Genomic DNA, 27,433 nt, shown 5'->3' on the forward strand with positions numbered 1-27,433 from the left:
TTAAGAGCATGGAACCAGGGATACTGCAGATTGGGCAGGACAAGTCTCCCCTCTCACCCAACCAGTTGGGAAGAAGGTGGGGGAAGGGGAACAGTGTGAAGGCTGCCTGGTCCCTCACTACAGGGCAGACACTGTTGAACCCTCCAGAGTGGAAAGCTAACTGGAAAGGATGTTCAGCTGAAGGGAATTGGTAAAAACCTTGCAGCTAACTTAAGACACACAGCCTAGCTCCAGGAAGAGGTCTGGAGGGGGGACTCTGGCTTGAAGGAGGATAAAACTAATTAACCTAAGGCCTGAGGCATAACCGTAGTTTCAGAGAGAGAGCTAAGAGGGAAAGTCCCGCTTGAAGGAGGGTAGGACTGACTAACCTGAGCCAAAAAGGCCCGAGGCATAACCCTAGCCCCAGGAAGAGGGTTGAGGGGGAACTTCTGCTTGAATCAGGGACAAGACCAATTACCCTAAGGAAGGAAGCCTGAGATACAACTCATCTCCAGAGATAGAGCTGAGGGAGGGCTCCTGTTTGGAGGAGGAGGAGACCTAGCTTGTGACTGTATGGAACATAACTCTCAGCCCTAGAGGGAGAGGATGAAGGGAGGGAATCCTGTTTAAAGGAGGGATAAGACAGACTACCCTAAGGTGAGAACCAGCCCAGCTTTAGGAAGATGGCCTTGCGGGGGAGAGCTCCTGCTCGGAGGAGGAGGATTGACTAGTCCCAGGCAAAAGATAGAGGAGTTACTGGTCACAACCCAACTAAGAGAACCCCTGCAACACGAGATGAGACACGATTCCAGAGCCCCAGTCAGCCTGACTGTCAAGAAGGAATTTAATTATTTTCACCTTTAAAATGTTTATGAAATAATGAGACCTTAGGAAGATTCTGCTATTTTGCTGTGTAAAGATCTATATTTTGATTTAAAGATTTATTATTAGGATCAATTTAATATAGAACTCAACATATCACATTAGACATACATGGACTTAAAACGAGCAGTGCTTTTTCTAAACTCCGAAGAGCTACTTTCATGCCATCACCTTTTTTTGGTGCAGATTGTAAATTAAGATAAGAACATTATTGAAAAAATCTGCTTTAGAATCTTACAACAATTAGACCCTAAACCTGCAGTTGACTTCTGTGCAGTTCTGTACAAATGCTGGGGCATTTCTGTGGAGCACTCGTTGCAGAAACATAGCCTCAGTGTGGCTTTGTGTCCTACAAAATGGCTATCCTGACCATTCATGTGGATTCTTCAATGCAGTTTTGGTCATGGCTTGACAAAGCGTGTTGGATGGATATTGGAAACTAAACTTACAGGATTACGTTGCAGGAACCAAGACTGGTACCTTTGCATGGTTCGTTCTTTGTAGGTTCAGTGCTTTGTAGTTCTTTTGGGACATTCATGTGCTTTGACTAAGATAAGCTAAAACTGGTATCTCGATTTAATTTCATTATCATTGTCTCACATGAAGTTTTATACCAGTAATGATGTATGCTAATCCTTTCCCAGACACTTACTTTTCATGTTCTGTATGATGGGTTTATGTACAGTTTACACAGAAATGAGGTAAAATGGATAATGCTCATTATTTGCCTTCCCCTCTTTTTAACTTAGCTTGGACACCTCACTCTGGAAGACTATCAGATCTGGAGTGTGAAGAGTGCTCTTGCCAATGAATTTTTAAATCTACTTTTTCAGGTACATTTAGTGCAAATTTAAACCGTAACAATATGGTAATTAACTCATCAGCTTTTCTTTTTGCAGTCACATAGTACAGCATCAGCATTTGTGTCAACTCACGTACAGCTTTGTCTATTTGAATAAAGTGTGGTTTTTGTATGCATGCATTACCTTGACTGAATGATGCTGTACTTGCTTATTATTCACTTAAGTGTGAGATGCCTGGAGCACAGGCTGTTAAAAATGAAGTACACGGTACATAAAATGGAAAGAAATTTAACGTGTAACAGTAGTTACATTCCCCATTAGAAGTGGTGATGTTCCAAATCTTCCCTAAGAAAGTGATACAGGAAATGAGAGAGGCTGCTCCTGCAGCTTACAGTCCTTTTTTTTTGCCATGTTCTGTAGACAGTATCTAAGCAGTCTTTTATTGATGTATAGCTATTAATAGTGCACAGAAAGATATCATCACATCACATCCCTTTCACAATGCAGGTAAACCTGGAATTCAGAAGCTTGGGATCAAATGTGTATTGAATTTTTAAAATCCAATTCAGGCCCAATCTCAAAAACTTAGCACAGCCACATTTCAAGGTTGGTTCATCTTGTGTAAAATGTAAACCCCAAAGATTGTTTTCCTCTTTGTCGTTTATTCCTTGCCTGTTTTCCACTGAACTTTTTGTCCTGAGAGGTGGATAAAGAAGTTACCTTCCCTGATGGAACTCTGAGGAATTGCCCTAATTTACCTCCCTATAAGGCCCCACATAGCCACCATTCTTCCATCTGAAAAAAACTTGTATGGGGCTCCATTCTGAGTTTATCAGTGTAGTTCCTTAATGAGCTGCATGGTCAGAGTCATGTTCCTTCCCAAAGGGGCTGAGTGTGTGGATGCAGTTCTCGTGGGTGCAGCAAAGAAAAAGATAAGATTTCAGATTCCTCCCAAGCCCTAGGCTACTGAGCCAGCCCTTTCTTCAAGATCTCTTATGTATGTATTCATTCCAAAGCAACGTTAAATTTTATTGTGATGATACTTCTGCCAAAATTTGGGTGGGGGTGGAAGTGTTGCAATCTCCATTTTTGGAAGCCATCAAATGTATTCGTTGGTAAACAGAATTAAATCTAGGACGATTGTTTTCTAAATAAATGTTGTAGCATTAGCTATAGTACATTTTCTCTCTTTCTTGCATTTTGTAATCTCCTCGGGATCAGATGTCTTTATTTTTATGGCCTGAATAGCACTAACACACTGTCAATGCTTAACTAATAACTAATACATATATGTGTATATCAGAGCTAAAATGAATAACTATTGGCAATCTAAGCATTCTCCAGTGATGGGCTAGTTGTTGTATTTGTTCTTCAGTAAGTGTTTAGAACTCTCCTTCTGATAATGATATTTTTAGTTGAGTTTTCGTGCCTCCTCGTGTTCTCTTCGTGAATCCACTCTAAGTAGGACCCCCAAGCTCTTACTGTCTAAGCAGCAATCTCCAGACCAGCATGCTCACTGCACAAGACATTAGAAGGGGACGAGGACACTAATTCTGCCACTGATGTACTTGTGCAGTCACTTAACTTCTTTGTGCCTCAGCTCCCCATCTGTAAAATGGTGATAATGCTTACCGGCCTTAGTGAAGACCTTGGGCTGTACAAATGGAAAGTGCTATGAAAGTGTGAAGTATTTGTTATTTATTTAGTCTTCATTACTTTAAATCAAGCCTTTCAACAAATTGGTTTGATAACAGCAGGAGTGGCTTATTTGAAGAAGTTGATGCTAGTACACTATAGCATTAGTTTAAAAAAAAAAACAAAAAAACCTAACATCAGAGCCAGCTGTGTTCTAGTTGTTGGGAAATCTGTCACTTCCCAGCAGCTAATGGCCTTTCTTTTGTTCAGATTATTAGAATACCAGCTCTCACACTGTAATATCAATTTAAATCAGTTGCTCCACCAATCGTTAGACATCTCCAGCTGAGTTTCAAATGGATAGCTTCAAAAGAGACATGAAAAGAGGCTATAAAACATGTAATGAGGAGCAACCAATCTGGAAACTGGCTCAAAGACTAAACAGTCTATTGGGGAGGACCCACCCCTCCCCCCACTCTGGGGAAAGGAGGACTCGGGTGGTCTCTTTCCCCATGTGTTATTGGGGAGCAACTGCAGAGAGGTTCCAACCTATAGGAGCAGGTCCAGAAGTAGCCAAATCAGGGACTGCTGCACTGGGAGGAAAAGGGGTAAAATGGGGTCCAGCTATAGCCATCCCTCCCCTAGCACACACATGGATGCAGACGGAACCTTCCGCTCTGGGGAAACTAACCGCCAGGTCCCTCCCCGGGCCAGGTGGCCTGGTGGGAGGCTGAACTGCAGAGAGGAACCTTTTCCCCCACCCTGTCCCTGCACTCGACTTCCCTTCAGTGTTCTCTCTTGTTTCACTTTTCTTTCCACTTCAGGCCCCCTCAAAAATAATAATAGTGGAACTAACCTGAAGTTTCAAATTGTTCATTCTGCTGTGGGTTCTACCACTTTCCCCCATCCTGTCTCTTGTCTGTTTTAGACTGCAAGGTCTTGGGGGCAGGGATTGTCTTTTACTATGTGTAGCCAGTGCCACGCACTGGGGCTCCATTCTTGGTTCATTCTTAGGTATTACTGTAATACATACAATTACATTAATTTCATGTGAAATACATTATTAATAGACAAATTAATTTTGATAATACTATATTGGTATTGAAACTGATTTACTTTCTCTCTGATTCTTTTCTCTTTCCTCCCTCGTAACATGATGGCCAGGATTCTTCTGTTGAGCAACCCAGTTAGCAGGTGTTAAAACTCTGTTGTAAGATGCTGTGTTTGTAACCAATGCAGCTAGCTTACGCTAGGGAAGATAATCCGGGAGATGGGATTGATTCATAGATGAAAGGGAGCGCTAGGAATATCGATGTTTCTACAGGGAATCCTTAAGTGTGGACAAGCTTAGATAGATCTTTGTTATTGACGTGCACATGTAGTGGGATAAACTGCAGACAGCGTGAACTTTCTTTGGAGCAGGGTGGCCACCCCTTTGTTGTTTTATAGGAGAGTCTAAAGCCCTAACCAGTCCCTGGGGTGGGAATTGGAGGCATGGATTCTAATTCTGGCTCTCACTGAATGGCCTTGGGCAAGTCCTCAGTTTCCTCACGTGCAAAATAGAGGTAATGATATTTGCCCTCCTTTTAAAGCGCTTTCAGATCAGCAGAGGAGAAGACCTATAAAAGTACTAAGCTAAATACTGTATTACCCAGCTGTCTTCTTTTCCTTTGTCGGGAGTTGGATCGGATTCGTTTATTAAAATTGGTTACAGTTTAGGGGTAAATGTTATTGTAGTTGATGACTGGAACCTCCGTGTTTTTTCTTGTGTAGAGTAAGTTCAAGAGAGAGACCTTTTTTTAAAAAAAAAATTATTTTTTTTTTAGTTAACCCTTCCTTTTTCTTTCTCCTTTGGGCATCTAAGTTGGGGCTTACCTTCGGCTAAATAGTACAAACAGGATGATGTGAGTTTGGGAGTTGAATATATGACTTTTAGTAACTTGCTTGGCTAAAACCACAAAAAGAATACACTTGGCTCTGAATGTTGTGTTCATTTGAAATCATCTATCACCATCCAAATGCTGTTTCTGAAAGAGGTCTCTGTGTGGAAGATGCCCTTATTACTACTTACCTACTGTTGCATTGACAGTCTTACATCTTCATGGTATGATTTGCCTCCCTTTCTCTCTCTGTAGGTTTGCCATATAGTTTTGGGTTTAAGACCTGCTACCCCAGAAGAAGAAGGACAAATTATTAGGTATGCATTTTATTGAAAAAATTGTTTTAATAGGTTTCCATCATTTTAGTAGTTGGCTTTTTTTCTTCAACTGTCATGTTTCAAGTAATGTCTTTGATTGTATTGTTTTCTTAATTCTTGTCTGTAGGGGTTGGTTAGAACGGGAAAGCAGATATGGTCTCCAGCCAGGGCACAACTGGTTTCTCATCGCAATGCAATGGTGGCAGCAATGGAAAGAATATGTCAAATATGTAAGTTTGGCAGTAGTTCACGTTAACACAGTGAGATTTCAACATTTTGATGTTCCATTTGTGCATGTGTTGATAAAACAGGAAAGGAAGAGCAAAATGATTGCTTAATCAATTAACCAATGAGTAAATAAAAAAGAATGCTAGAAATTAAATATCCCTCATCCATTTCAGGAAACAAATTGATTTAGAGAATCGCTGTTGCATACTAAACTTTTCACTAAGATCCCATTGGGCTGTCATACTTATTCTGCATTTTCTTTCCCATCGTTGCAGCTTTTTAAGATAGTTTTTCCAATAAGAGTCCTCTTGCCAATATACAGCCTCCTTGTTCTGTCTGATTTATTTGGTAATATCACAACCCAGTTAGCTTTTAACATAACCAATTATAATAATGGATGTGATTTTTTTTGTGTGTGTGTCACAAATAATGCATTGTGCCTTTTCTGAATGAACTCAGGGGGAGTTTGATTATGATTTGATTTATATACAAATATGCTGATAAGTAGCAATGATGGAAAAGGAGAAGTAGCCAAAGTACATGGTGGGTTTTTTTTTTAAAAGGTATGTTACCAAAACCTCTTGAAAGTGAATTGAAGTGAGGCTATGTTCCTTGAAGACTTTACCATAAAAGCATGCAAATGAGAACATCTTTGCCAGCTTGATACACATGTGGGGGGAAAAAAATCTATTTAAGACTTGTTTGAGACCAGAATAAAAATAATTCGCAGTTCACTCAACCACAAATGGAGAAAACTGAGTGAAATAAGTTGCTTCTTAGAAGAGGAAGTAATATTAATAGTTAGAAGAGGGTGTCTTATAAATAAAAATGTGACTTGCTTTATAAATGTAAAGATTAGAAAGTGTGCACTGTTAATTAGTGATTTAATACAGTTGTTGCTCATACATGACAAGCTGGACAAATGTTGACTTAATGGATGTTTTGGCTTGCTTGACACGCTGAGTAATTTGATCCTTGCTATAGTGTGATTTATTCAAAAGCATGTAGGGTTTCATACTTAATACCTTGCTTAACTCCAGCACTTGTGAGATTCTCTGTACAACATAGTGGCTTACAGGCATGTGTACTCTGCTGCCATGTAAAGAAAATATTAAAGAACTACACAGGGCTCTACAGATACATACAAGAGGATTCTGTCAAGGGCACTGTTATTCAGTTGAACATATTACTTTTTATGCTAATTTGCCTTTATTCGATGATGATGATGCTATAAAACAAGCCAAGAATTTGCAAGTAAATCTTGTTCAGATGCAACTTTAAATGGGTCTCCCCTTTTTTCACTCTTGCAGTAATGCAGTAGTGTCCATTGCATACATTTTCTTTTTGTTGAGGATGTAAGGACATTCCATGGCTCTCTTAAGCTCTGATTATTTCCCATTTTTAATTCTGCTTTCCAACCTCTGGAGATTTCCTCTGGTGGCTATTATTGTTCTAAACTCAATGGGACTCTTTTCAAACCTTGTCAATACCTTTTTCTTAAGTGGGTAGATGTGTTGCTTTTGGATGACAGGAAGTCTCTCCTGCACCTTGCCCCAAGGGTGAGCCAGATTGCCTTTTCAGTGCTGTTTCTCCAAAGAGGAAGACCAGGAATCCAACCTTTTAGTGAAGCAGCATTTTGTAATGTCCATGGTTTAAGTTTTAGCCTAACTCTAATGCAGACAAGTAAGGAACGAAGTTAAATTTTCCTGACAATTTTCTTTAGTTGCCTAGGTTAGTAGGAGAGCATTTTGCAGCTGGGGCTGAGGCGTAGTGAACTTCATATTTTGAAACTGTTACCGAGAATTAAAATTAAGTCCATATTTTTTTTTTCTTGTAACGATGGCTTTTTACCACAGAGTAGGGAAGTTGTACTAAAGGAAAATTTAACATACATTAAAACAACTCCATTTGCAACCTTTCCAGAAATCTAATTGAAACATAAAGTGATTTGTATTGAACAAGTATCAGTCAAAATCTACAGTTAAATTAGTGTAGGCTCAGAGTGCATCCATTATAGAGCCATAAAACTATGGGCTTGTCCTAGTTTTCCATGGCTGCTAATTGAAACACTATACCATAGTAACCTACTTGTTTTTCCTATCCAAATTTCTCCATTATGGTCTCAAAATAGTTCTAATTTATTCCTTCACTAGTTGCTTTTTCCCAGCCTCTTGTGATATTAAAGTATAATTGAAATTATTAAAATCTGAACTGAACCTTCAAAATGGAAAACATCTGAAGACAGCAGTGGTTAGGAAGCTCACCTGAGATGGGGACGAGCTTGGATTCAAACAGAGTAGGAACTTGAACCTGGGTTTCCCACATCCCAGATGCGTGTCCTAATCCCTGAGCTATGGCCGGTCTCTCCTTTTTATAGAAAACTTAGAAAGGTTTATGTTGTGTCCCAGTGTGGAACAGGAAAATGTATTCACCTCGAAAACATTGACAGGAAAAGCAAATAGTTTCCTGCCCAGCTGTAGGTGTGAGGAAAGTGTGCATAACTTATGCCATGCCTGCTTAGCCCAATGGACTTAGCTGTTCACTTTCAGAAGCCCTACATTTATTCACAGACTTAATTGAAGTTAACTTTTCATTGCTGTTCAGAGCTTTTAACAATCCAAGTCCCCCAACCCACCCAAAAGAGATGACTTCTACAACCAATTATCAATCAGATGATCTTAAAATGTTTATAGCAGATAACTGTAGCTGCTTATAAACATACCATTTCCAGGTTCTTAGACAGAACAAAGCAGTCTTATCTGTTTTATAGTTGTCTGTAACATGCATCAGTATAGTATATAAATACTTATTCCGGTGATTTGGATGGTGAATAACTCTGTTATCCTCATGGTGTAGATGGGAAAATATCTTTTTATAGAACATTTTGAGATCCTTAAAAGTAATGTTGGTACAATGTATGCTGGTGTATTAACTCTGTATAACTCTGATTTTAAATTTCCAGTTTTATGTTGGCCAATAGTTCACCTTTTTCTCTTTCTCTAACAATTATAGGATGCTAACCCTGTTGTGATAGAACCTTCATCTGTCTTGAGTGGAGGTAAGAATTCACTCGTAGCTGCTGCAATCCATACATCAGAACAGAGAGAAGACAAAACAGGAGGTGTAAATTACTTTTCTGTCACAGAAGAAAAGTTTTCAGATAATATTTCTACTGCATCAGAAGCCTCAGAGACTACTACCAGCAGTAAGCATAAAATCTTGTTCCCATAGAGGTTTAATCTAGGATGGGTCTCGAGGGATCTAAATATTACATGGGTTCCTCCAGACTAAAAGGTAGCGAGACTGAAGTTAAAAAAATGAGCTGTGTATGCACTGTTAGTGTCATAGTGCATTTGAGTCTGGTTGGTAGGTAAGAGGACAGGATTACTTAAATAACACATTTCTCCCTATATGCTATTAATTATTCTCAACATTGTTTTCATCATCATCCCATCATTGTAACTTTCCAAAATAATGTTTTCCCTTTCCCATAAAGTTCTGTCTGTCATCATGCAATGATCTGCCCTCAGATCACTTTCCCTGTGAAGGCGAAAGGTGCAGAAAAAGACAGACTGAGGCATTAAAAATATAGGACAATATATGTCTTAATTTTAGGTTCTGTAGGAACTGAAATAATTTAAGTAACAAAAGTCCCTGTAGCAATATCATAACAATATGTCTCCCAGCTAAAGTACAAATCTCCAGAGTTAGGATAAGCCTTTGTCTATCTTGAACGAAATCTTTTCAGACTAGTGCAACCCTGTGCCATCTCCTAAGCCAAACTGACTCTTTAAAAGCCCAGGGAAGCTGTATACCTCAACTCCTCCCCCCCACTCCTTAACTCCAGCCAATTGAACAATCACTCAAAGTGATGCTCTACTCTTGCTTTTTTAGGGGCCATCTCAGAGTTACCTATTGTCCTCTCCTTTCTCCCCACTTCAGTGTTACCAATCCAGCTGCAGAAAAAATTCTGCCATCTTGTTGGTAGCAAAATCTTGACAGAATTTGAGACAGATTTTCTTTCTTGAAAGCTAACTGACTTTTATTTGCAAAAAGAACAGGAGGACTTGTGGCACCTTAGAGACTAACCAATGTATTTGAGCATGAGCTTTCGTGGGCTACAGCCCACTTCATCAGATGCATAGAATGGAACATGCAGTAAGAAGATCTATATACATACAGAGAACTTGAAAAGGTGGAAGTTGCCGTACCAGCTCTAAGAGGCTAATTAATTAAGATGAGCTCTTATCAGCAGGAGGAAAAAAACTTTTGTAGTGATAATCAAGATGGCCCATTTCAGACAGTTGACAAGAAGGTGTGAGGATACTTAACATGGGGAAATAAATTCAATTTTATTTGGCATTCAAGAGTAGGATGGTTACATATACTGTGTTCCCTGGACCAGAACAAGCCATCTTTTTTCCTCATGCTGGAGCCACCCACAGCTGTATGTTTCACAGTTAATAAAGCCAACTGCTTGCTTCTGATTATGAGCCCAGAAGCTAGGCCTCATTATTTCTGTATTGCATTATTCAGCCAATAGGTGGTTCTGTATGTAGATAGGCACTTGCCTTGTCTGGTGCCAAGAATGTAACAGCATTACTGTGCATGTCTCTGTTCCTGTTACTCTTTATGAACAGGGATAAATTGTGAAACCTAGATATCAGTTACCATATACACAGCTAGGTAACAGCATACCTGAGCTGCCGGCTACTGTGCCCAGAAACTGGTATTTGTATACCCAAATATTAATTTGGGAATACAGTTATCTTACACTCCAGTCCCCATTTTCAGATGCAGATGCATGTTTTGTGCTCTGTTACCTGGACCCATTTATATATCTTTGTTGCAACTCAAGTACTATTTGAGGGGAAACTTTCGCCACAATCTTAACACAGAAGTTTATCCTTATTTTCTAATTGATGTGCTCATGTTTATGGAATGTAACTTAAACTAAAATTTGAGACACATGACTCATTTCTTCTACAGGTTTTCTTTACTCCAGTACTCCAGCAGCCGATGTGTGTTTTGCTAGGCAGCATAACACTTCGGACAATAATAATCAGTGTTTACTTGGATCCAGTGGAAATATATTGCTACAACTTAATCCACAAAGACCAGGAGCTATTGATAACCAACCACTTGTAACACAAGAACCAGTGAAGGTAAATGTGACTGACCTATGGAAATTCAGGAAAATGTTTGATAAATCTTTATCCCAATTGTCTAGCTGTAAAAACTTAATTTATTATTTAGATAATCAGGCAACAGGACAAAACTAGCTCTCAATTGTCACTTAATTTCTAGTTTAATATTACTTGGCACAATTTTGTTGGCCACAAAACAAAAAATTGAGTATGATCTACCATTTGCAGTGTAGTAATCAGTGTTCGGACTTTTACTACAGAAATTATTTTGCTATTTATTTAAAAGGCCACTGTGAAGTAGTTTCCAGGAGGAAAAAGTTACAGCTGTGTTTAAGTGGCTTTCCAAAATATAGTAAAACAGGTGGAAATGTTTTCATGAAAATAACATTTTAACAATTATATTGAAAACACTTTTGTATTTAAACATATCCTTGCAGCATTATCAACCCAAACATAATGCTGTTGTACTTGTGCACGTGAAACGGAAAGTACAAATGGAGTATAAATTGAAAATTAAACTGACTAGTCTAGTTTTACTGTTCAGGTTGGGTGAAATGCAAACAGTTAACAGTATAAATGTTGAAAAATTAATAATAATAACCTGATGGTGGTAGTAAAGAAATGGGGGAAAATAGGAATTTTATCTTGTCCCTTTTAGAGAAGTATTTAATAGTAAAAATTAAACATAATTGTTAAATTAAATACTTTCTTCCAGTATGAAAGACAGGTAGTAATTGCCACTTGCTAGCATATTTAAAAATTAAAACATGTTCTAGAATTCATGAGCTGAAGTCTTTGCAACTGTGGGCTATTTTCTCCATTTAAGTCCTGTCACCACCCTTTTTTGTTTGAAGGCTGCATCATTAACCCTGGAAGGCGGACGATTAAAACGATCTCCACATCTGGTTGAAGGGAGGGATTATAAAATGGTACCAGAACCAGTATGGAGAGCCCTTTACCATTGGTATGGGGCAAACCTGGCATTACCTAGACCAGTAAGTAATGAATATAGCCACTGTTTATTTGGGACAGACTCTGGAGTCATGTATGCTAATAATCCTTTGTGCCTAAACATCCACTTATCGATCTTCTCCTCTGGGGCAAGTCTCACAATGTCAATTGGTTAACGAAAGGTTTCAGAGTTAATCTGAAGTGTTATTCCCTCTAGATTTTCTCTGCATTTCAACCTTGCTTCTGTCAGCCAATCTGTGGCTATAATTATCTTTCCATAAGTTATTTCAAGGGGGTGTGAAATGGGAGATGGGTGTAAGCTGTTCTCACTCCAAAGGTCCACCTACCTTCTCTACATGATCCATGTTGTCTACAGTTAGGTCTCCTGGGGATGTTTTATATTGCTACAGCATCCAAAAAATCCTAATTGGAGTTAGGAGGCCCCACTGTGCTAGGCACTGTAAAATGCATGGGAACACATGGCCCCTGTCTTGAAGAATTTGTAATCCTTGTTAGCCAGCCAATGCAAAAAAACACCTATTTTTTAGATAGCACCTGCCCCAAAGAGCTACTGTTTTGTGTGTTACAGAGTCTGACTCTGAATTCTCACGGGAGCCATTTGGTGCTGGGGCAATATAAATAATGCTTTGTATTTTGAACAGATCCTGTACCCGGTGTTCACTCCCAGGTCTTTTATTTTTCTTTTGTGCCATGTTAACCGCTAACATTGTAGAAGTTGCTTTGTTCCATTAATGATTATTCTTACAGAACAATGATTGCCTATTTCTTCTAAATTAACAACCACTGAAAATTTTACTTGTCCTAATTCTTCCTCTTCCTAATGTACAAGCCCAATCATTCTTCCATCAAGCCTGATAGCATAGCCGTTTCTCAGCAAAGACTTGATAGCGGAGGGCTGTAGTGAGCTTTCACATTACTTAGTCAGTTACCTTTACAAACTTACTATAGTATGATTATTAAGAAGCGTTATAAATAATTAAACCGAAGATACTCTTTCTACAGATGAAAACAACAAAGTTTCTTATATGAATTGGTGTCATGATGAATCAGTGCTCATGGAATTCTTACTGCATATTTTAACTAACTAACTTGCCGTAAAAAGTTAGTTAGTAATGGGTCTCTTACTCTGCAAGGTGCTCCTGTTTTTTTTTAATGTTTTCCAAATGTAATCTTAAACTGACGGGAGGGTAAAGATGTATTTGTAAATATCAGTGGCATTTACGATATTCAAACATGGCAGTTTCTAAACAATTTAAATTCTGCCTTGTATCTTAAGGTCACTTTTACTTTCAAATGTAGATAGGGACATAGGGACAGGAAGGGACCTCCTGGGACCTGAAGTCCAGCCCCATGCTATCAAAAACTGCCTACTGTAGGTAGAATTGAGTATAAATGGGTTATGTTGACGTCTCTTGTTATCCTACTGAGTGATTTCTTAGCCATAGTTACACAGCCAGAGTATTTCTGAAACAAAAGTGAATGAGGATATTTTACTGTTAAAATATACAATTGTCTCACAAGTCTCCTTTAGCTACTGCACAGTAAATATATATAGCGTTACAAAATGACTTTTAACAGGTCATACTGTTAGAGCTGTATTATGCAGTTTAACTATGGCATACATAAATTATTAATCAGAATGTATCAAAAACTAATTAAACAAGATCAAGAAAAATTAAGCGAGATTTATTAATTCGAAGGAATTTGAAACTTTCTTAAAATTCTGTTGACATTACAGGTTCCTTACAGTGATCTTTAAGTCAGTTCTAGTCAGACACATGGGCTATACTTCCGTAGATCAATTTAAGGGGAAGGGTTTCAAAGCCAAGTGCTCAACTGTCAGTGAAACTAAAGCTAAAAGCATTGGAAAGGGCATTGTGTTGCTGTAGTTCCTCTTTTGTAGAAGGCATAAAATTGACACCACGCCCATGGAGTTAGAAGTTGTACAAGAGCAGAGATGCGAACCTGTCTCCTGCCCAAATTCCATCGTTCTGTGAAGTTCACATCTAAAAATCTGCCCTCCCACTTCTGTTGGATGGACTGTTTGTCACTACAGGTTCTGAACTCTTGCGTAAAATTGCTGTGCATTGCTTAACCGGTACTAGGTTTTGCCACAGAGATGACTGTATTTCGTGGGTGACATGAATCCTGTGTAGCCCTGGAGCCTTAAAGTGGCACCTGTCCTTCAAGAAGCTTTCTTTCATAGGAACTCAGTATTGCTCACCCTGCTGGTCAGATAGAATCTTATAATTCAAGGACTGTGTATAGCGTACAATTGATTTAGTAAACTTCATAGCATTTGGGGGTCCATTTAGATGAAAGCAACTACGTACAATAATCCTCGGTATTTTAAATGTTTTGTTTCTGGCCAGATTTTTAAACTGTTTTCTTTCAGGATGTTTTGTTTAAATACTCAGTGTTACGGCTGGTGAGAAGGGTTGGTTGTAAGAGTTAATAGAGTTGTCTGATCTATAATGGTAGCAGTTATTTTACAGTACAACCATACTGACTTCTGTTGTCCTCCTTGCACATGATCTCCATGGAAACAAACACCTCTCGTAGTTTAGAAAAGGCCTCAGCATTTTACACACAACACAAACGAACGTACTTGAGCAATGTTAGAAGAGACGTCTGTCACGGTTTCAGGGTAACTGCACCTGCACTCCCCCTCAGTGGTTGCTTGAGGGCGCCCACTTAAAGGTTTCCAGCTCCCAGCCATCACCTCTCTTGTGCAGAGACCCTCATCTCACTTCCTCCTGTCCAGGTGTTCTTTAAGGCTGCACAGTTCCCTGCCTACGCTGTGATATCCCCAGCAAGCCAGAGTTTCTAAAAGGCCAGCATATGTGGTTTGCTCTCTCAAGAAGCTGTGATCAGTGTATTGCTTGCAGTTACAAGTTAACACACTGCTTCTAACCAAGCACATTTATTCTTAAGTTGAAAACATATTAAAACAATAAAAGAACCTACACACATGCGAAAAAGCTTCAGCAGAGGTCACCCCCAGAGCTCATCTCAGGCTCTGGTTGGTGACAGTTCTTCAAAACCGACAACTGGATTTTTCAAGTTCATAACTGTCTCAGATTCAGAGCCAGAACCCAAGCTGGTCAGTTCACCTGTTTCTTTGTATCGCTTGAGCCTTTTATCTCATCTGTAGGAAACTGGTAATCAGCAGACAGTGACCCGGTTCTCAGGGAGTAGCTTCCAAAGGCTGGGTTTTTGCATTAACCTCCCCAGGAAATTAACTGAAGACATATTGTCCCAAAAGTCCATTCTTATCTGGTACATTTTCAGTATGGTACTTTGATCTCCCAGGCCTCTGCCCCCTACAGAGGTTCATTTTGGGACTTCCTGAAGACTCAGAAGGGAAGTCTCTGAAATTTTCTTTAAATGTCTTCATTAGGTGATCAAAAACAGCAAAACTGGCGTCGCTGAGCTAGAGTTATTTCCTCGCTATCTGCTCTTTCTGAGACAGCAACCTGCCACTCGAACACAGCAATCAAACATCTGGGTGAATATGGGTATGATGAGCCTGAGAATGTTTCCCCATCATTTACCTAGAGGTAACGTAAGAATGCAGCAAGAACACAACTGCGCAGTTTCTAAAAAAGCGAGACCCAGGTCAATAAAAGCTTGCTGCCACTGTGCTTATACATCTTTTAATCGATTGTAAAGCAGAATGAGTGACTGGTAAAACTTAAAGCTCTTTTATCAAGATCTTGTACAAAGAGGAGAGACTAGGGGCATTTTCAGTTTTTAAGTGAGTTCACTTGCGTAGTTATTAAACACATTTCAGATTGGTGATGTGAGAGTGAGGCAATGAGCACTGCTTAAAACAAACAGTTGGGGAAGACAATCTTATTTTCCTTGTCTGCAATCTGTGTAGTTATAGAATATTTATATCTGAATTTATTTTAGGTAGTCCCCTAACATACAATACTATATTGTAATAAATCAGCGGTGTTCATCCAGCTGCTGGTTCACACTTAACAGTGAATTGAGTGGTTCTGAGTTAACCAGTTAATTAGTCTCGAACACTCATATTTAATACTTGATAAGAAGTGATAGGGCAAGTGAAATATGAAGTCTTTTACTTGATACAGTTTGCAAACAAAGGCTGCATTTGTGCAAGAGGATGAAAATACATACAGGTAAGATTAGTGGAAAATCTAGATTTCAGCTAACACCCCATAATTGCAATCTCTATTCTCATTTTAAGCTTACACTGGTCCTGGACCCTAAGTGTGTAGGCCTTTAGTTTCATAATATTTTACAGACAGGTTGAGAAGGCATGATAGAGGTCTGATTTTCAATTATCAGGTTTGTATACGCAATTGCATACCTAACTCCTACAATTTGTGTCTGAGCAAATCTCCAGTGTTGGCATGCCGCGAGGCAGGAGACGCACAAATTGAGATTTGCATGCACATGTGTATTAGTGCATGCAGAAATGCCAGCAGAACTGATCACTGGAAATCAGAACCTGGAAGGACATTGACCTTTTAGTCAGTGTCTATTTAAAACTCATGCAGATGCTCGATTTTTCACGGCTTTGACAAATCCTGCAAAATACGGTAATGTTACAATCCCAAAATTATTGTATAATTAGTGGCTGCCTGCTTGATCAAGTTGCGCTATAGAAACCGCCTAGTATCCAAAAACATTTTTTACTACTTAATTTTATATAATGGAAACTGCTTTGTTTGGTACCTAAACATTTCTAATTCAAATACATCGGTTCTTCTGATATGCCAAATTTAATCTTGATTTGGAATTATTTTGCTCTGCACTAATTATTTGTTGAATCAAATATTAATCTTCGAATTTTTTCAAATATGCTTTCTTGCTGTAATCTTACAACTAATCCCCTCACCTTTAATTGCAGAGAATGCTTTTTTGTGTTTTTAAAAAATTGTAGTCCTTTGCTTGGTATTTTATGGTAAAACAGATGCTTTGCTGATTTATAAAATGATTGTGATTTAGTTTTGCTCTTCGGTGCCGTAGTATGTAGTGGCATTCCGTATCATAATGCTGTATATTGGGTTCTTTTAATCTTCTTACAACTGAACTGTAACTATACTGCTCCTTCGGTTTATTTAAAGTAATGCAGCTGTTCGGTCAGGGTGTGCACTGAAGGAAAAACGTTTTAATTTTAAACTGGAAAAAGCCCCAGAAAAATAGAAAAAGGTCATATTGGTCTCATTTTTTCAAACCCAATATTTGCAAGTACATTATCCGAAGATGAGCTACATATATTGAATCCTGCCAATAATGACATTCTTGACTTGACAAAGTCAGTTTAGTTTTGCAGACATATCTGAGTGAATCTTGAGAAACTGTGTTGAATTCCTCGGCCATCTTCCCAAAATGTGTTATGCAGCCCGTGTCTGTGAGAGAGTAATCCTGTTCTGAGCTTCCAGACTGATTTAATCTTCACAGATCAACATTCATCTCCGTAGAAGAGGTGCAGTGAAGAGGTGCAGTGAAGTCCCAGAAAAGAACAGTGAAACTGATTTTTTCACCTTTTTCCTTTACATATAACATGCTTTCTAAGAGTAGGTTTCATGAAGGAATTTTTTTTAGTTTAATTAGAAAACAAAAGAAAACCTCTACCTCTTGCCTTCCATATCTTGTCTTCTAAAGAAACAGATCAGATCAGTTCTGCTACTTCATAGTATGGTGGTAATTGCTGTCGTATATTTTGTAAAAGTAATGAAGTCTTGCCGAGGACAGCCTCTCTAGAATGCCCTGCTATTAGCAAGCAGGGAGGGAGGGTTGCTGCTTATGGTAATATGGTAATGGAAGTTAGCAAAGTTATACTGGGTGTTTGTGTGGCAAGTTGACCAAGGGTTAAGATTTATTAAGATTGCAATATGGCCCGTATTAACACCATAACATAAGTAGCTCTGTGTACTCCTTTTTCACAAAATGCATTTATTTGAATGTGTATATTGTAGAATAACCTTATTAAACTCATCTGCCTGTTGCTGTATGTACAGATGTGTGTTATGAACATCTTGGCCTTTTTCTTGTGATTGTGATACAGGGAATGTACCTTCTCCCAGTGCTCCTTTAAAACGAGTGTTGGCTTATACAGGCTGCTTTAGTCGAATGCAGACTATTAAAGAGATACATGAATATCTGTCCCAGAGGCTACGTATAAAAGAGGAGGATATGCGGCTGTGGTTATACAATAGTGAGGTAACTTAACCTTTAAGGACTTTAAATGCTGTGTATATCTTCACTCTTCAGAAAACTGCTAAACACACAAATTCAGAGATGCATGTGCTGTAGCTGCTATTTACACACTTTGGTCTGAAAATTTTGGGCCAGAATGGTTGTGACACTAAAGACTTTGACCCACCACCTGCATGTTAGTTTTCATATGTGCTCCCAGCTGTGAAATTGGAATCTTTAGATTTGCTTGGTGAAGAATGTGGCAAATTTTTCTTTGTAAGACTGATGTTAATTTACATATATCCTGGTTTTCTTTCTGATGTGATTACAACTCAGCCCTCTTCTGTTGAATTTTTAGAGCTAATTTGTAGCATCATAGCACCCACTTTAAAGGTAGATTAAAAAATGTGTTTCCTTCAGTGCGGCCTGTTACATGTAGGCTGTCAGTTTCAATATGTCAGCAGCCGTCCAGGAACCATTCTTTCTTCATGTGTTTACATTTTAAATTATTTTAATATACAAAGCATAATATACACAAGTGTCGATAGTAAAGGGAAAATACTGCCTTGTAGAACGTTGCTGTTAGAATATGTCAGTGAAGAATTACAATAGTTCAGTGGTTCTCAAACTTTAGCACTGGTGACCCCTTTCACATAGCAAGCCTCTGAGTGCGACCCCCACCCCTTATAAATTAAAAACACTTTTTTAATATATTTAACACCATTATAAATGCTGGAGGCAAAGCGGGTTTGGGGTTGAGGCTATCAGTTCACAACTCTCCATGTAATAGCCTTGTGACCCCTTGAGGGATCCCGACCTGCAGTTTGAGAACCCCTGGAATAGTTGATGTGATGAGGAACATGGTTTGCCCTGATCTACAGTGTCTGCAAATTTATTGTAACCATCATGTCAGGGAACTCAATTCTTCACAGCTGTGTCCAAACATATTGAAGTTTTATAATGTAGAAAAGTCCACACTGGCCATTTGCACTAGAACTGTGTCTCCCCAAATGGACCTACCGTCACACACTACAATTGCTTTCATAGGAAGTGATGTTAGATATGGAGATTCTCATGTAGCTGTATGCTTATGAGGAAAAGAAGAAACCATGACAGTCACCATAAGAAATGTTGTCCCATGAAATTAACTACTATGCCTAATGGTGTATACAGCATTTCTGCACTGATATTTATTAATTTATTATTTATTCTGATTGGAGAGAAGTACCTTCATTAGTTTTTGTGTAGTATTTGTCCATTAACTTAAAACTGTGGACTAGGCAGAAGAATAGAATTGTTTCTTTGGCGAAAAGTGGCTGTTTGTCACTTGGTATCTCAAGTGAGTGTCTGAAAAAGGAATTATTTGTGGGCTTATTGCCTGTTGCCACATTTCACATAGCAATCAAGCCAACCCAAAATTTGGAGACTACCATTTAAAAAAAGAGAACTCCTTTTTTTCCTGAATAACATCCTAAATGTTTAATCTGCTTATGTGGCTTTTCTACAGATTTCACTGGAAAAAATAAAAGCAGACCAAAACCAAATGTGCGTCATGCTGGTCCTATTTTGTAAATCACAGATAACTAACGAAGATAAAAATAGAGGGGGAGTCAGAATGTAATAGATTAATATTTCTTTGCTTAAACAGCATAATATAATAGCTCATAGTCAAAAGAAAAAAGATTTTCCTAAATAAGAGACTGTATAAGTCAATGCTGCCAGAGTGTATCCTTAGAATTTACCTACACACCTATTTACTTACTGCGGGGAAAGCTGACAGGTGCCTGAGGGAAAGTCGACAGAGCACGTGGTTCGGACATCCCTTAGGAGAGGATCTATAAATGGAGATTCCCTATGTCCTAATAAGGAGGAGAGGATGGAAGATGATAAAACTTCTGAGACCACATATTGAAGTCAAATCAGCTCTAGGAAGCCAGTGAATAGTTACTGTAGGGGAAGATTTTGAAAAGTGCTGAAAGGATTTAAGAGCACTGGGGCCATTCATGGTCAATGATGTTCTCTTAAATCCCATAGGCATTTGTGAAAAACACATTTGATTACAACTTGGAATTTGAAATAATTTACCTTAGCTAGATATCGTTGTTTCCTGCTTTGCTTTTTCGTAGGCCATGTTGTTTTTGCCGATGTCTCTTAAAACCTACTCTTGATTATGAATTAGCTAGTGTTTCATCCAATATGCCACTATCCTCATTATAAGGAAAAACCATACATACCTTTTAAGTTTTATCTAAAAAGCCAGTGGATACTTTTGGAGATGCAAGTAAGTAGCTCTGTTTAATTAACGTATGCAAGTAGGGAGCTGGTAACCAATGTATGTCCTGAAATGACTAATACTCTTTGAGTCCTGTTACTTTAAGATTAAAATTTAAAATAGCTTCAGAATTTTTTTAAAAACAAGAAATAAACAGTAATTTTTTCTTTGCAGAACTATCTTACTCTTCTGGATGATGAGGATCATATGTTAGAATACCTGAAAATCCAAGATGAGCAGCACTTAGTAATAGAAGGTATAAAAATGGATAATGAAGATTTATTAGTTTCTGCATTAAGATCAACAGAGATATTTTAGACATATGTAATTTTTCTATGTCAAACATATGCCGTGCTTTGGGAACAAAACTTATACATCCCTTATATAATTATTGGTTTACAAAGAAAATCTCAGGAACGGTCCACAATGCTTACAGTACTAATTAAGAGCAAAGCAGCCTCTCCAACACCACCTCCTCCTGAAAAAACACAGAAAAGCTTTTATTTACAAAGGTTTGCAAGAATGCACTCTGTGATACTTCAACATATTTAGAAAGCAGCAGATCATGAAATGGCACTGCATGTTTCAGTCCCTAATGGGTGAGGTTTTAAACTTTTGGGGGGCAGGCATCGTGTCGTCTTCTGTCTTTCAAAAGCACCTGGCACGTTTTGGGTGTCAAGCTGTCTGGGGTGGCTCACGAACGTGTATGCCAGACTCCGGGCTGACTGTTACAAACGAAGGCACAAACCCCAATTTTTAGATTTCACTGACCAAGTATGAAGTGTGAGCTCCACAAGCACTTTAACAACCTTAATATGGAGTCACAGACGGTCTCCTTGGGTACTCTGGTCTAACTTGCCACCCAGATGCCTGCTTTTGTGATAGATAGTCCCTTACACCAAAAATCAAAACAATATTCCAGTTACACCCAGTCTCAACGGACTAGTCACTTACCCCGGGTCAGTTGTACCTTAGATCTCTCACCAAAGATTGTAACCAATCCTGTAGTAAACTAACTAAAGATTTATGAACTAGAAAAAGGAAATGAGTTATTTACAAGATTAAAGCAGGTAAGCATACACACAAATGAGTTAGTCTTGGGTTTCAAAAGGTAATAGAAGCTACTGTAATGTGCAAGCTCTAGATGTCCTTTAGGACTAAAACAAGCTAGGCAGCTTGGGAAATCTCTTGCTTATGCTTAGAAATACTGCCTTCTTCAAGTTCCAGCCAGCCTGTGATGACCATTGCTTTTTGACAGGGATTTTCATTTCCTTTCCCCCACATTTCAAGCTGTGATGGGATGAGTGTTTGTGCATGTCCCCGCTTCATGGGTGTGGGGAGAGCAATCAACAGTCTTTTGTCCATTGATGTTCCACAATGGTTTGCCTGGTGTCCATAGACCGCCTTTTTGTTGGGCAGGAGATGACACCTCTTGTTATTAATTAGTATTTCACACCTGGTAATGCTTCTGTCCTGACTGTGGGAGTTTCCAGTTTCTTTGCAGACACTTTTATAGTTACAGAACAAACACTTAAATATCACCTTATAACATGCGATACAAATACTATAAGTGAGATTAATGCATCTCAAGCATTTCATAAAGTCCAAACACTAAAAACATCTCCAAAACTAATTCCTGTTTTAACAATACTAACAAACAGGTGAGCCAGACTGGTTTCCAGCTATGCATTTTCAATCTTTAGTAAGGCCTTGGGGCATTGGCATGAGCTGGCACCTGGTCTGCCAGCATCACACTAACCACTACTGGAAACAGCAGTTAAAAAGGAGTGGACCTTTGTCAATGGCAGAAAGGTATATAGATTTGTGACCTTTCAGCTAATTTAATGCCAGACTTTTGAGCTTCCCCCTTACATTTGGGAATATATTAAGTACAAACTTAATCCACACTGCCATTGGCCTCAAGCCTTGCATTTGTACTGATTATAATGTCACAAAAATCTTTTTAAAAATAAACTTTTGAACAAAAATAATGATAGAGCTGTTACACTTTTTGGATATGTCTACAGTGCAGATAACTCCTGGCTGGCCCGGCTCCTGGTGCTCAGGCAATGGGGCTGTTTCATTCTAGTGTAGACTTCCAAGCTCGGAGACTCTCCCATCTCACAGGGTCCTAGAGCTTGGCCTCCAGCCCAAGCCTGGAAGTCTACACTGCAATAAAACAGCCCCTGAGCCCAAGTCAGCTGGCACAGGCCAGCTGTGGGTGTCTAATTACAGTGTAGACATACCCTCTGTGCACGTTTAACTTACTTTTGGGTATGAATGTGGAGTTTTCTGGCGTAAAATTTGATGAATACTTGATGAATAAGTTACCACATTAAATCTTGCTCTCTCCTTGAGGCATGGTTTCATGTCATAATTTCCCCTCATGCTGATATCTAAATACATTTGAATCTATTGTCCCTTTGTAATTAAAAGGTTTCAGAGTAGCAGGCATGTTAGTCTGGATCTGCAAAAAGAACAGGAGTACTTGTGGCACCTTAGAGACTAACAAATTTATTGGAGCATAAGCTTTCTTGGGCTACAGCCCACTTCATTGGATGCATAGGATGAAGTGGGCTGTATCTTATGCTCTAATAAATTTGTTAGTCTCTAAGGTGCCACAAGTACCCCTGTTCTTTTTGTAATTAAAAGTTATCTTGCTGTTAAAGAGAAAGATATTGCATCTGGATCTATAATCTATCTATCTAATTATCTGATGCCATTTACAATATTAAGTCAATAAACCCTGAAAATTGGCTTTTACAATGGGAAAGAAATCTCAAGATTACCAATGGAGTCTTTATGTATGGTTAATAAAGTAAAAACAAAATTGAGAATGAATACTAACTTGAAATAATAAACCAATTTTTACATTTTAATAAACAGTTGGAAATGAGTGAAATCACTTTAACTACATGCTCAGCTCTCTGGAGTAGGTAAAAATAAAACTTGTTTTACTGTGTTGCTTTCTAGTTCGAAACAAAGACATGAGCTGGCCAGAGGAGATGTCATTTATAGCAAACAGTAGTAAAATAGACAGACATAAAGGTAAGTGTTCAAGTGCAGTAACACAAGTATGATAGGGAAAAAAAACCCAATAAAATATTCTGGTTTGTGGAACCATTTTGTTTTTAACATAAAGATTGAAAGTAGTGGTGCAGACATGTTAGAACTATTCTATTTGTTTTGTTCTGTGTTGTAGATTTAGCTCCTAAAAGTGTTGGGGGTTGAATTCAGAGGTAATCAAGTCCTGCAACATTCAGCAAACTCTGAATACAGCTAAATTTGAAATTGGATTAACAGTTTTTGGAAAAATCAGTTGCTTCCTTTTCACCTCGTTTATAGTCTAAGACTTGCATATTTCTGTGTATTACGTTTTTTTAAATTGAAGGAAGACTTCGGTATTATTGAACAAGAATAACACAACAAAAAATGACAATGATATGGTAATGCTACTGCAGAATAGGAAAATCATTTACTTACTGATGCAGAAACAACATGGATTACACTGATTACCAGTATCTTTTCCGTGGTTTATAATGGGGCTAATTCTAGCAAGTTGCCAGACACCCTCAATTTCTGTTGACTTCAATGAAAATTTAGGGCACTTATTATCTCAGAGGTCTGTTGTCTTCACATTAACTGACATCTTGTAATTGGGGGCAGGGTGAGGGAGGTTGTAATCTTCTAGTGAAATCTCACCGTTGATTAATTTTTCTTCTATTTCTTATGTGTTTAAAATATATCATGTTAAATAACTGTACCTCTTTTCCCTCAGTTCCTACTGAAAAGGGTGCCACTGGATTAAGTAATCTGGGTAATACATGTTTCATGAATTCTAGTATCCAGTGTGTCAGTAACACACAACCTCTAACACGGTATTTCATCTCAGGAAAACATCTTTATGAACTCAACAGGTAATGCGTATGTGAGACCTTTGGCATTTAAATGTTTTAACCCTTTAAAATTCTTTTTGCCTTCAAAAGTGGGCAGCATGACTATGTCCTTTCAATCACAATATTATAAGCACTCAACTTCCCAACAGGCCAGGGGTGCCATTTAGGGTGGGCAGAGGGTGGGGGGACCTGCCCCTCCTTGAGTCCTTCACAATATTTGGGTGCAGTTCCCAGCAGGAGGGAAATGCTCCCCCTCCTTGCCCTGCTCCTCTGTGCTGCCCCCTGCCATGGAGTCACCACTGGCAGCGCTGCTGAGGACTGGGCACCTGCCTCCTGATCTGCTGCACAGAGCCGGGCATGGGCTCATGTTGATGTGTCCTCCTCCCCCAAGCCATCATGTACCTGGGCAGGCAGAGTGCACCCCTTCCCCTACCCTGCAGAGCTGCCCCCACTGTGCCAACTAGAAACTGAGTGCATGGCTGGCCCCACAACAGCAAACCCCCCGCAGCAGCATACCCACACACAGCCCCTGCCTTCACTCTGAGCTACCCCCCTGCCTGCATGCTGAACTTCCCGCTGCTTGCACTCAGCCCCTAGCTACCCCTCTCCCTGAGCCCCACCCCTCCCGGCACACAGCTCCTAGCTAACCCCTGCCTGCACCCTGAGAAGTTTTCAAATTTTTGAGCTGAGGCCCCCCTCCGCCCCTGGGTTATAATTTTTGGTTGAGCCCCTTTCCCCTTTATCTGGGGGGAAAAAAACCTAGAGTTTTCAGGTGCCTAAGTAGCCCCTGGAATCGTGATGAAAGTTGCGCCCCACCCCCCCAAATCTGAAATAGCACCCCGGTAACAGGCACTAGAGTAGACATACCTAAAAAGGAAGACTTCTGTTGCTGCATGAGATAAACCAATACTAGCTACCCTGAAACACTTTCCTCCACCATGCTTTGTAAGCGCTCATTTTATTTAAACATCAATGAATACACTTTATGAATTCTAGGACAAATCCAATAGGAATGAAAGGACATATGGCCAAGTGCTATGGGGATTTGGTTCAGGAACTATGGAGTGGAACTCAAAAGAACATAGCTCCATTAAAACTACGGGTAAGGATTTAATGTGCCCTTATTTATAGGTAGCAAAGTGGTGTGCAATTACAAACATTTTACTGTCCAAAAAAATTACAAATGTATTTTCCTTTTCTGCTTTTTGATGTTGTCTATTTCATAATCTTGAAAAGTTTCCTTAACGATACTTCAGCATGTTTAATGGTCATATTTGCTTTGAACTTAACCATTAAAACATTTCTTTACCACTTGGCTGTGGTAAATATAGCCTTCAAAACTTTAGTCCATTCAATAAATATACTACCATCAGTGTTTCTGTATTGACAGTTTGAGAGAAGATTCATATTTTTCTTAGGTGTGCAGCTTATAAGTGTCTGTGATGTAGGTAGTTTATACCAGTAGTGAATTTTACTTGCAGTCTTTGGAGAAATAGAATTGTATAAATGTAGGACTGGAAGGGATTTTGAATATTTAGTGTACTGTTTGATACCCACCTAAAGGAATTTTAATTTAGAAATCTCTTATGAGATTAAATTACAATTTAGGATGTGTCACACAAGCACATATAGGTATGTCATGAATATGACACATGACGATAATCATTGTAATACCCTTTTTGTGGGGTATGTCATAATCCAGTGCAGAAGTCGTAGATTCAGAACAGTCACTAATGTTAATGCGGGTTCTGGTTTATGTGCACATCAGGCTGACAACACGGTCCTTTATTTCTCTTTAATTAGAGATGAAAGACCTTTCACAACTCACAATTGGCCTCGCTCTGACCCTGGAAACTTATGTGGTCATCTTTAACACTTAAAAATGTAGTTTATTACACTGGTCACCATCATACATCTTCACTAGGTTAATTTGTTGTTATAAGTAAAGGTTTCTGTGATTTATTATCAAATAACTTCTTGGTTTTTACTCTTTTTTTATATAGTGGACGATAGCAAAATATGCTCCAAGATTTAATGGTTTCCAGCAGCAGGACTCGCAGGAGCTTCTGGCTTTTCTTCTGGATGGTCTTCATGAGGATCTGAACAGAGTTCACGATAAGCCATATGTAGAACTGAAAGATAGTGACGGTCGACCCGATTGGGAGGTAGCAGCAGAGGTGTGTCTGAACTGGAAGTTATTGACACTCGGCCAGTAGAATCTGCACTGACACACAGGTTTCTGACAGCACTCTAGAACCAGTGAAATACAGATTTTTTTTTTTAAAGCAATATTTAATCCAACTGAAATACAATATAGGATTCCTCACAATACTTTTAGCAAGTGGTGATGATTTTATCTGTTAATTTCAGCAAGACCCATGCAATTGTATGACCTCGCTGAAGCACGTTGTGTGTGAATGTTTGTAGACTCAGTAGAACGGCAGGACAGTTTGACAATTTCTGAAATATTTTGCCCATGGCATAAAGAGTTTTACCTGTCCACCTCTGAGTGGGGTTAAAAGGAAATTTGTTGTGGATGCTTGATTCTGCCATAAAAGGTTAAAATAAATATTACCTTGCAACGTAACATTATCTAACATTGCAAAAGTATATTTTTTGTAAACAGTAATTCATTCTGAATCATGACCTTTGCATTGGTCATATTTATTGGCTTTCGCTTTCTGGAGTCTGCGATATGCCCTCAAATTTCAGATTTCATGCAAGTTGAAATATATATGAAGCCAAGCACTCTAAAATGAAAGCCAGATTATATCTGTGGATTTTATGGTATTTCTGGTAGTTAGACATGGTTTCTTAGTAGTTTGGTAAATACACCTTTTTTTGTGATATTGGCTTTCTATTTTGTCAGTAAGGTTAAAGGTTACATTTTCCATTATAATACTGTTGCGTTTTCTTTTGTTACATACTGGATCTGTACAGTGTTTACCTCTGAACTGAACATAGGATCGTATTTGGATCAGTAGAAACTGTAAATGCTGGGAATAAATATTTTTGTAGGATAGATCCTTAAATTCTAGCTATTGATCTCTGTCACATGGATGCTGAGTAAAAGTTAATGAGACTCTCCCCTTTTTTCTTAACTTACCAAACTTTATTGATGTTATGTAGATACACGATGTGTTATGTGTATCCGTAGAAACACTTTAGAAGGATGTTTTGGACTGGATTCAAGCAGGCTTTCCATTAATATACTGGTATTTCAGTAAGCATAACATCTCTTAAATTGC

General features: G+C 38.7%; 1 protein-coding gene across 3 annotated transcripts in view; it reads left to right on the top strand.

Annotated features, from left to right (window-relative positions):
- The window catches only part of USP32 (ubiquitin specific peptidase 32), a 153,210-nt gene that overhangs the window by 102,763 nt on the left and 23,014 nt on the right, over positions 1 to 27,433 (top strand). Inside the window, exons 10-22 of one of the 3 annotated variants that reach the window (XM_048824508.2) lie at positions 1,611 to 1,694; positions 5,435 to 5,496; positions 5,624 to 5,726; positions 8,737 to 8,929; positions 10,714 to 10,889; positions 11,726 to 11,866; positions 15,244 to 15,403; positions 17,887 to 18,041; positions 20,464 to 20,545; positions 23,263 to 23,337; positions 24,068 to 24,206; positions 25,182 to 25,287; positions 26,189 to 26,362. In XM_048824508.2, the coding sequence (XP_048680465.1) occupies positions 1,611 to 1,694; positions 5,435 to 5,496; positions 5,624 to 5,726; positions 8,737 to 8,929; positions 10,714 to 10,889; positions 11,726 to 11,866; positions 15,244 to 15,403; positions 17,887 to 18,041; positions 20,464 to 20,545; positions 23,263 to 23,337; positions 24,068 to 24,206; positions 25,182 to 25,287; positions 26,189 to 26,362 (1,650 nt within the window). The remainder of the gene's footprint in view (positions 1 to 1,610; positions 1,695 to 5,434; positions 5,497 to 5,623; positions 5,727 to 8,736; positions 8,930 to 10,713; positions 10,890 to 11,725; positions 11,867 to 15,243; positions 15,404 to 17,886; positions 18,042 to 20,463; positions 20,546 to 23,262; positions 23,338 to 24,067; positions 24,207 to 25,181; positions 25,288 to 26,188; positions 26,363 to 27,433) is intronic. The other 2 variants (XM_048824509.2, XM_048824511.2) reach the window with 2 other exon arrangements.

This window comes from Caretta caretta, chromosome 17, assembly GCF_965140235.1.
Source record: "Caretta caretta isolate rCarCar2 chromosome 17, rCarCar1.hap1, whole genome shotgun sequence".
In the NCBI taxonomy this organism is placed as follows: domain Eukaryota; kingdom Metazoa; phylum Chordata; order Testudines; family Cheloniidae; genus Caretta; species Caretta caretta.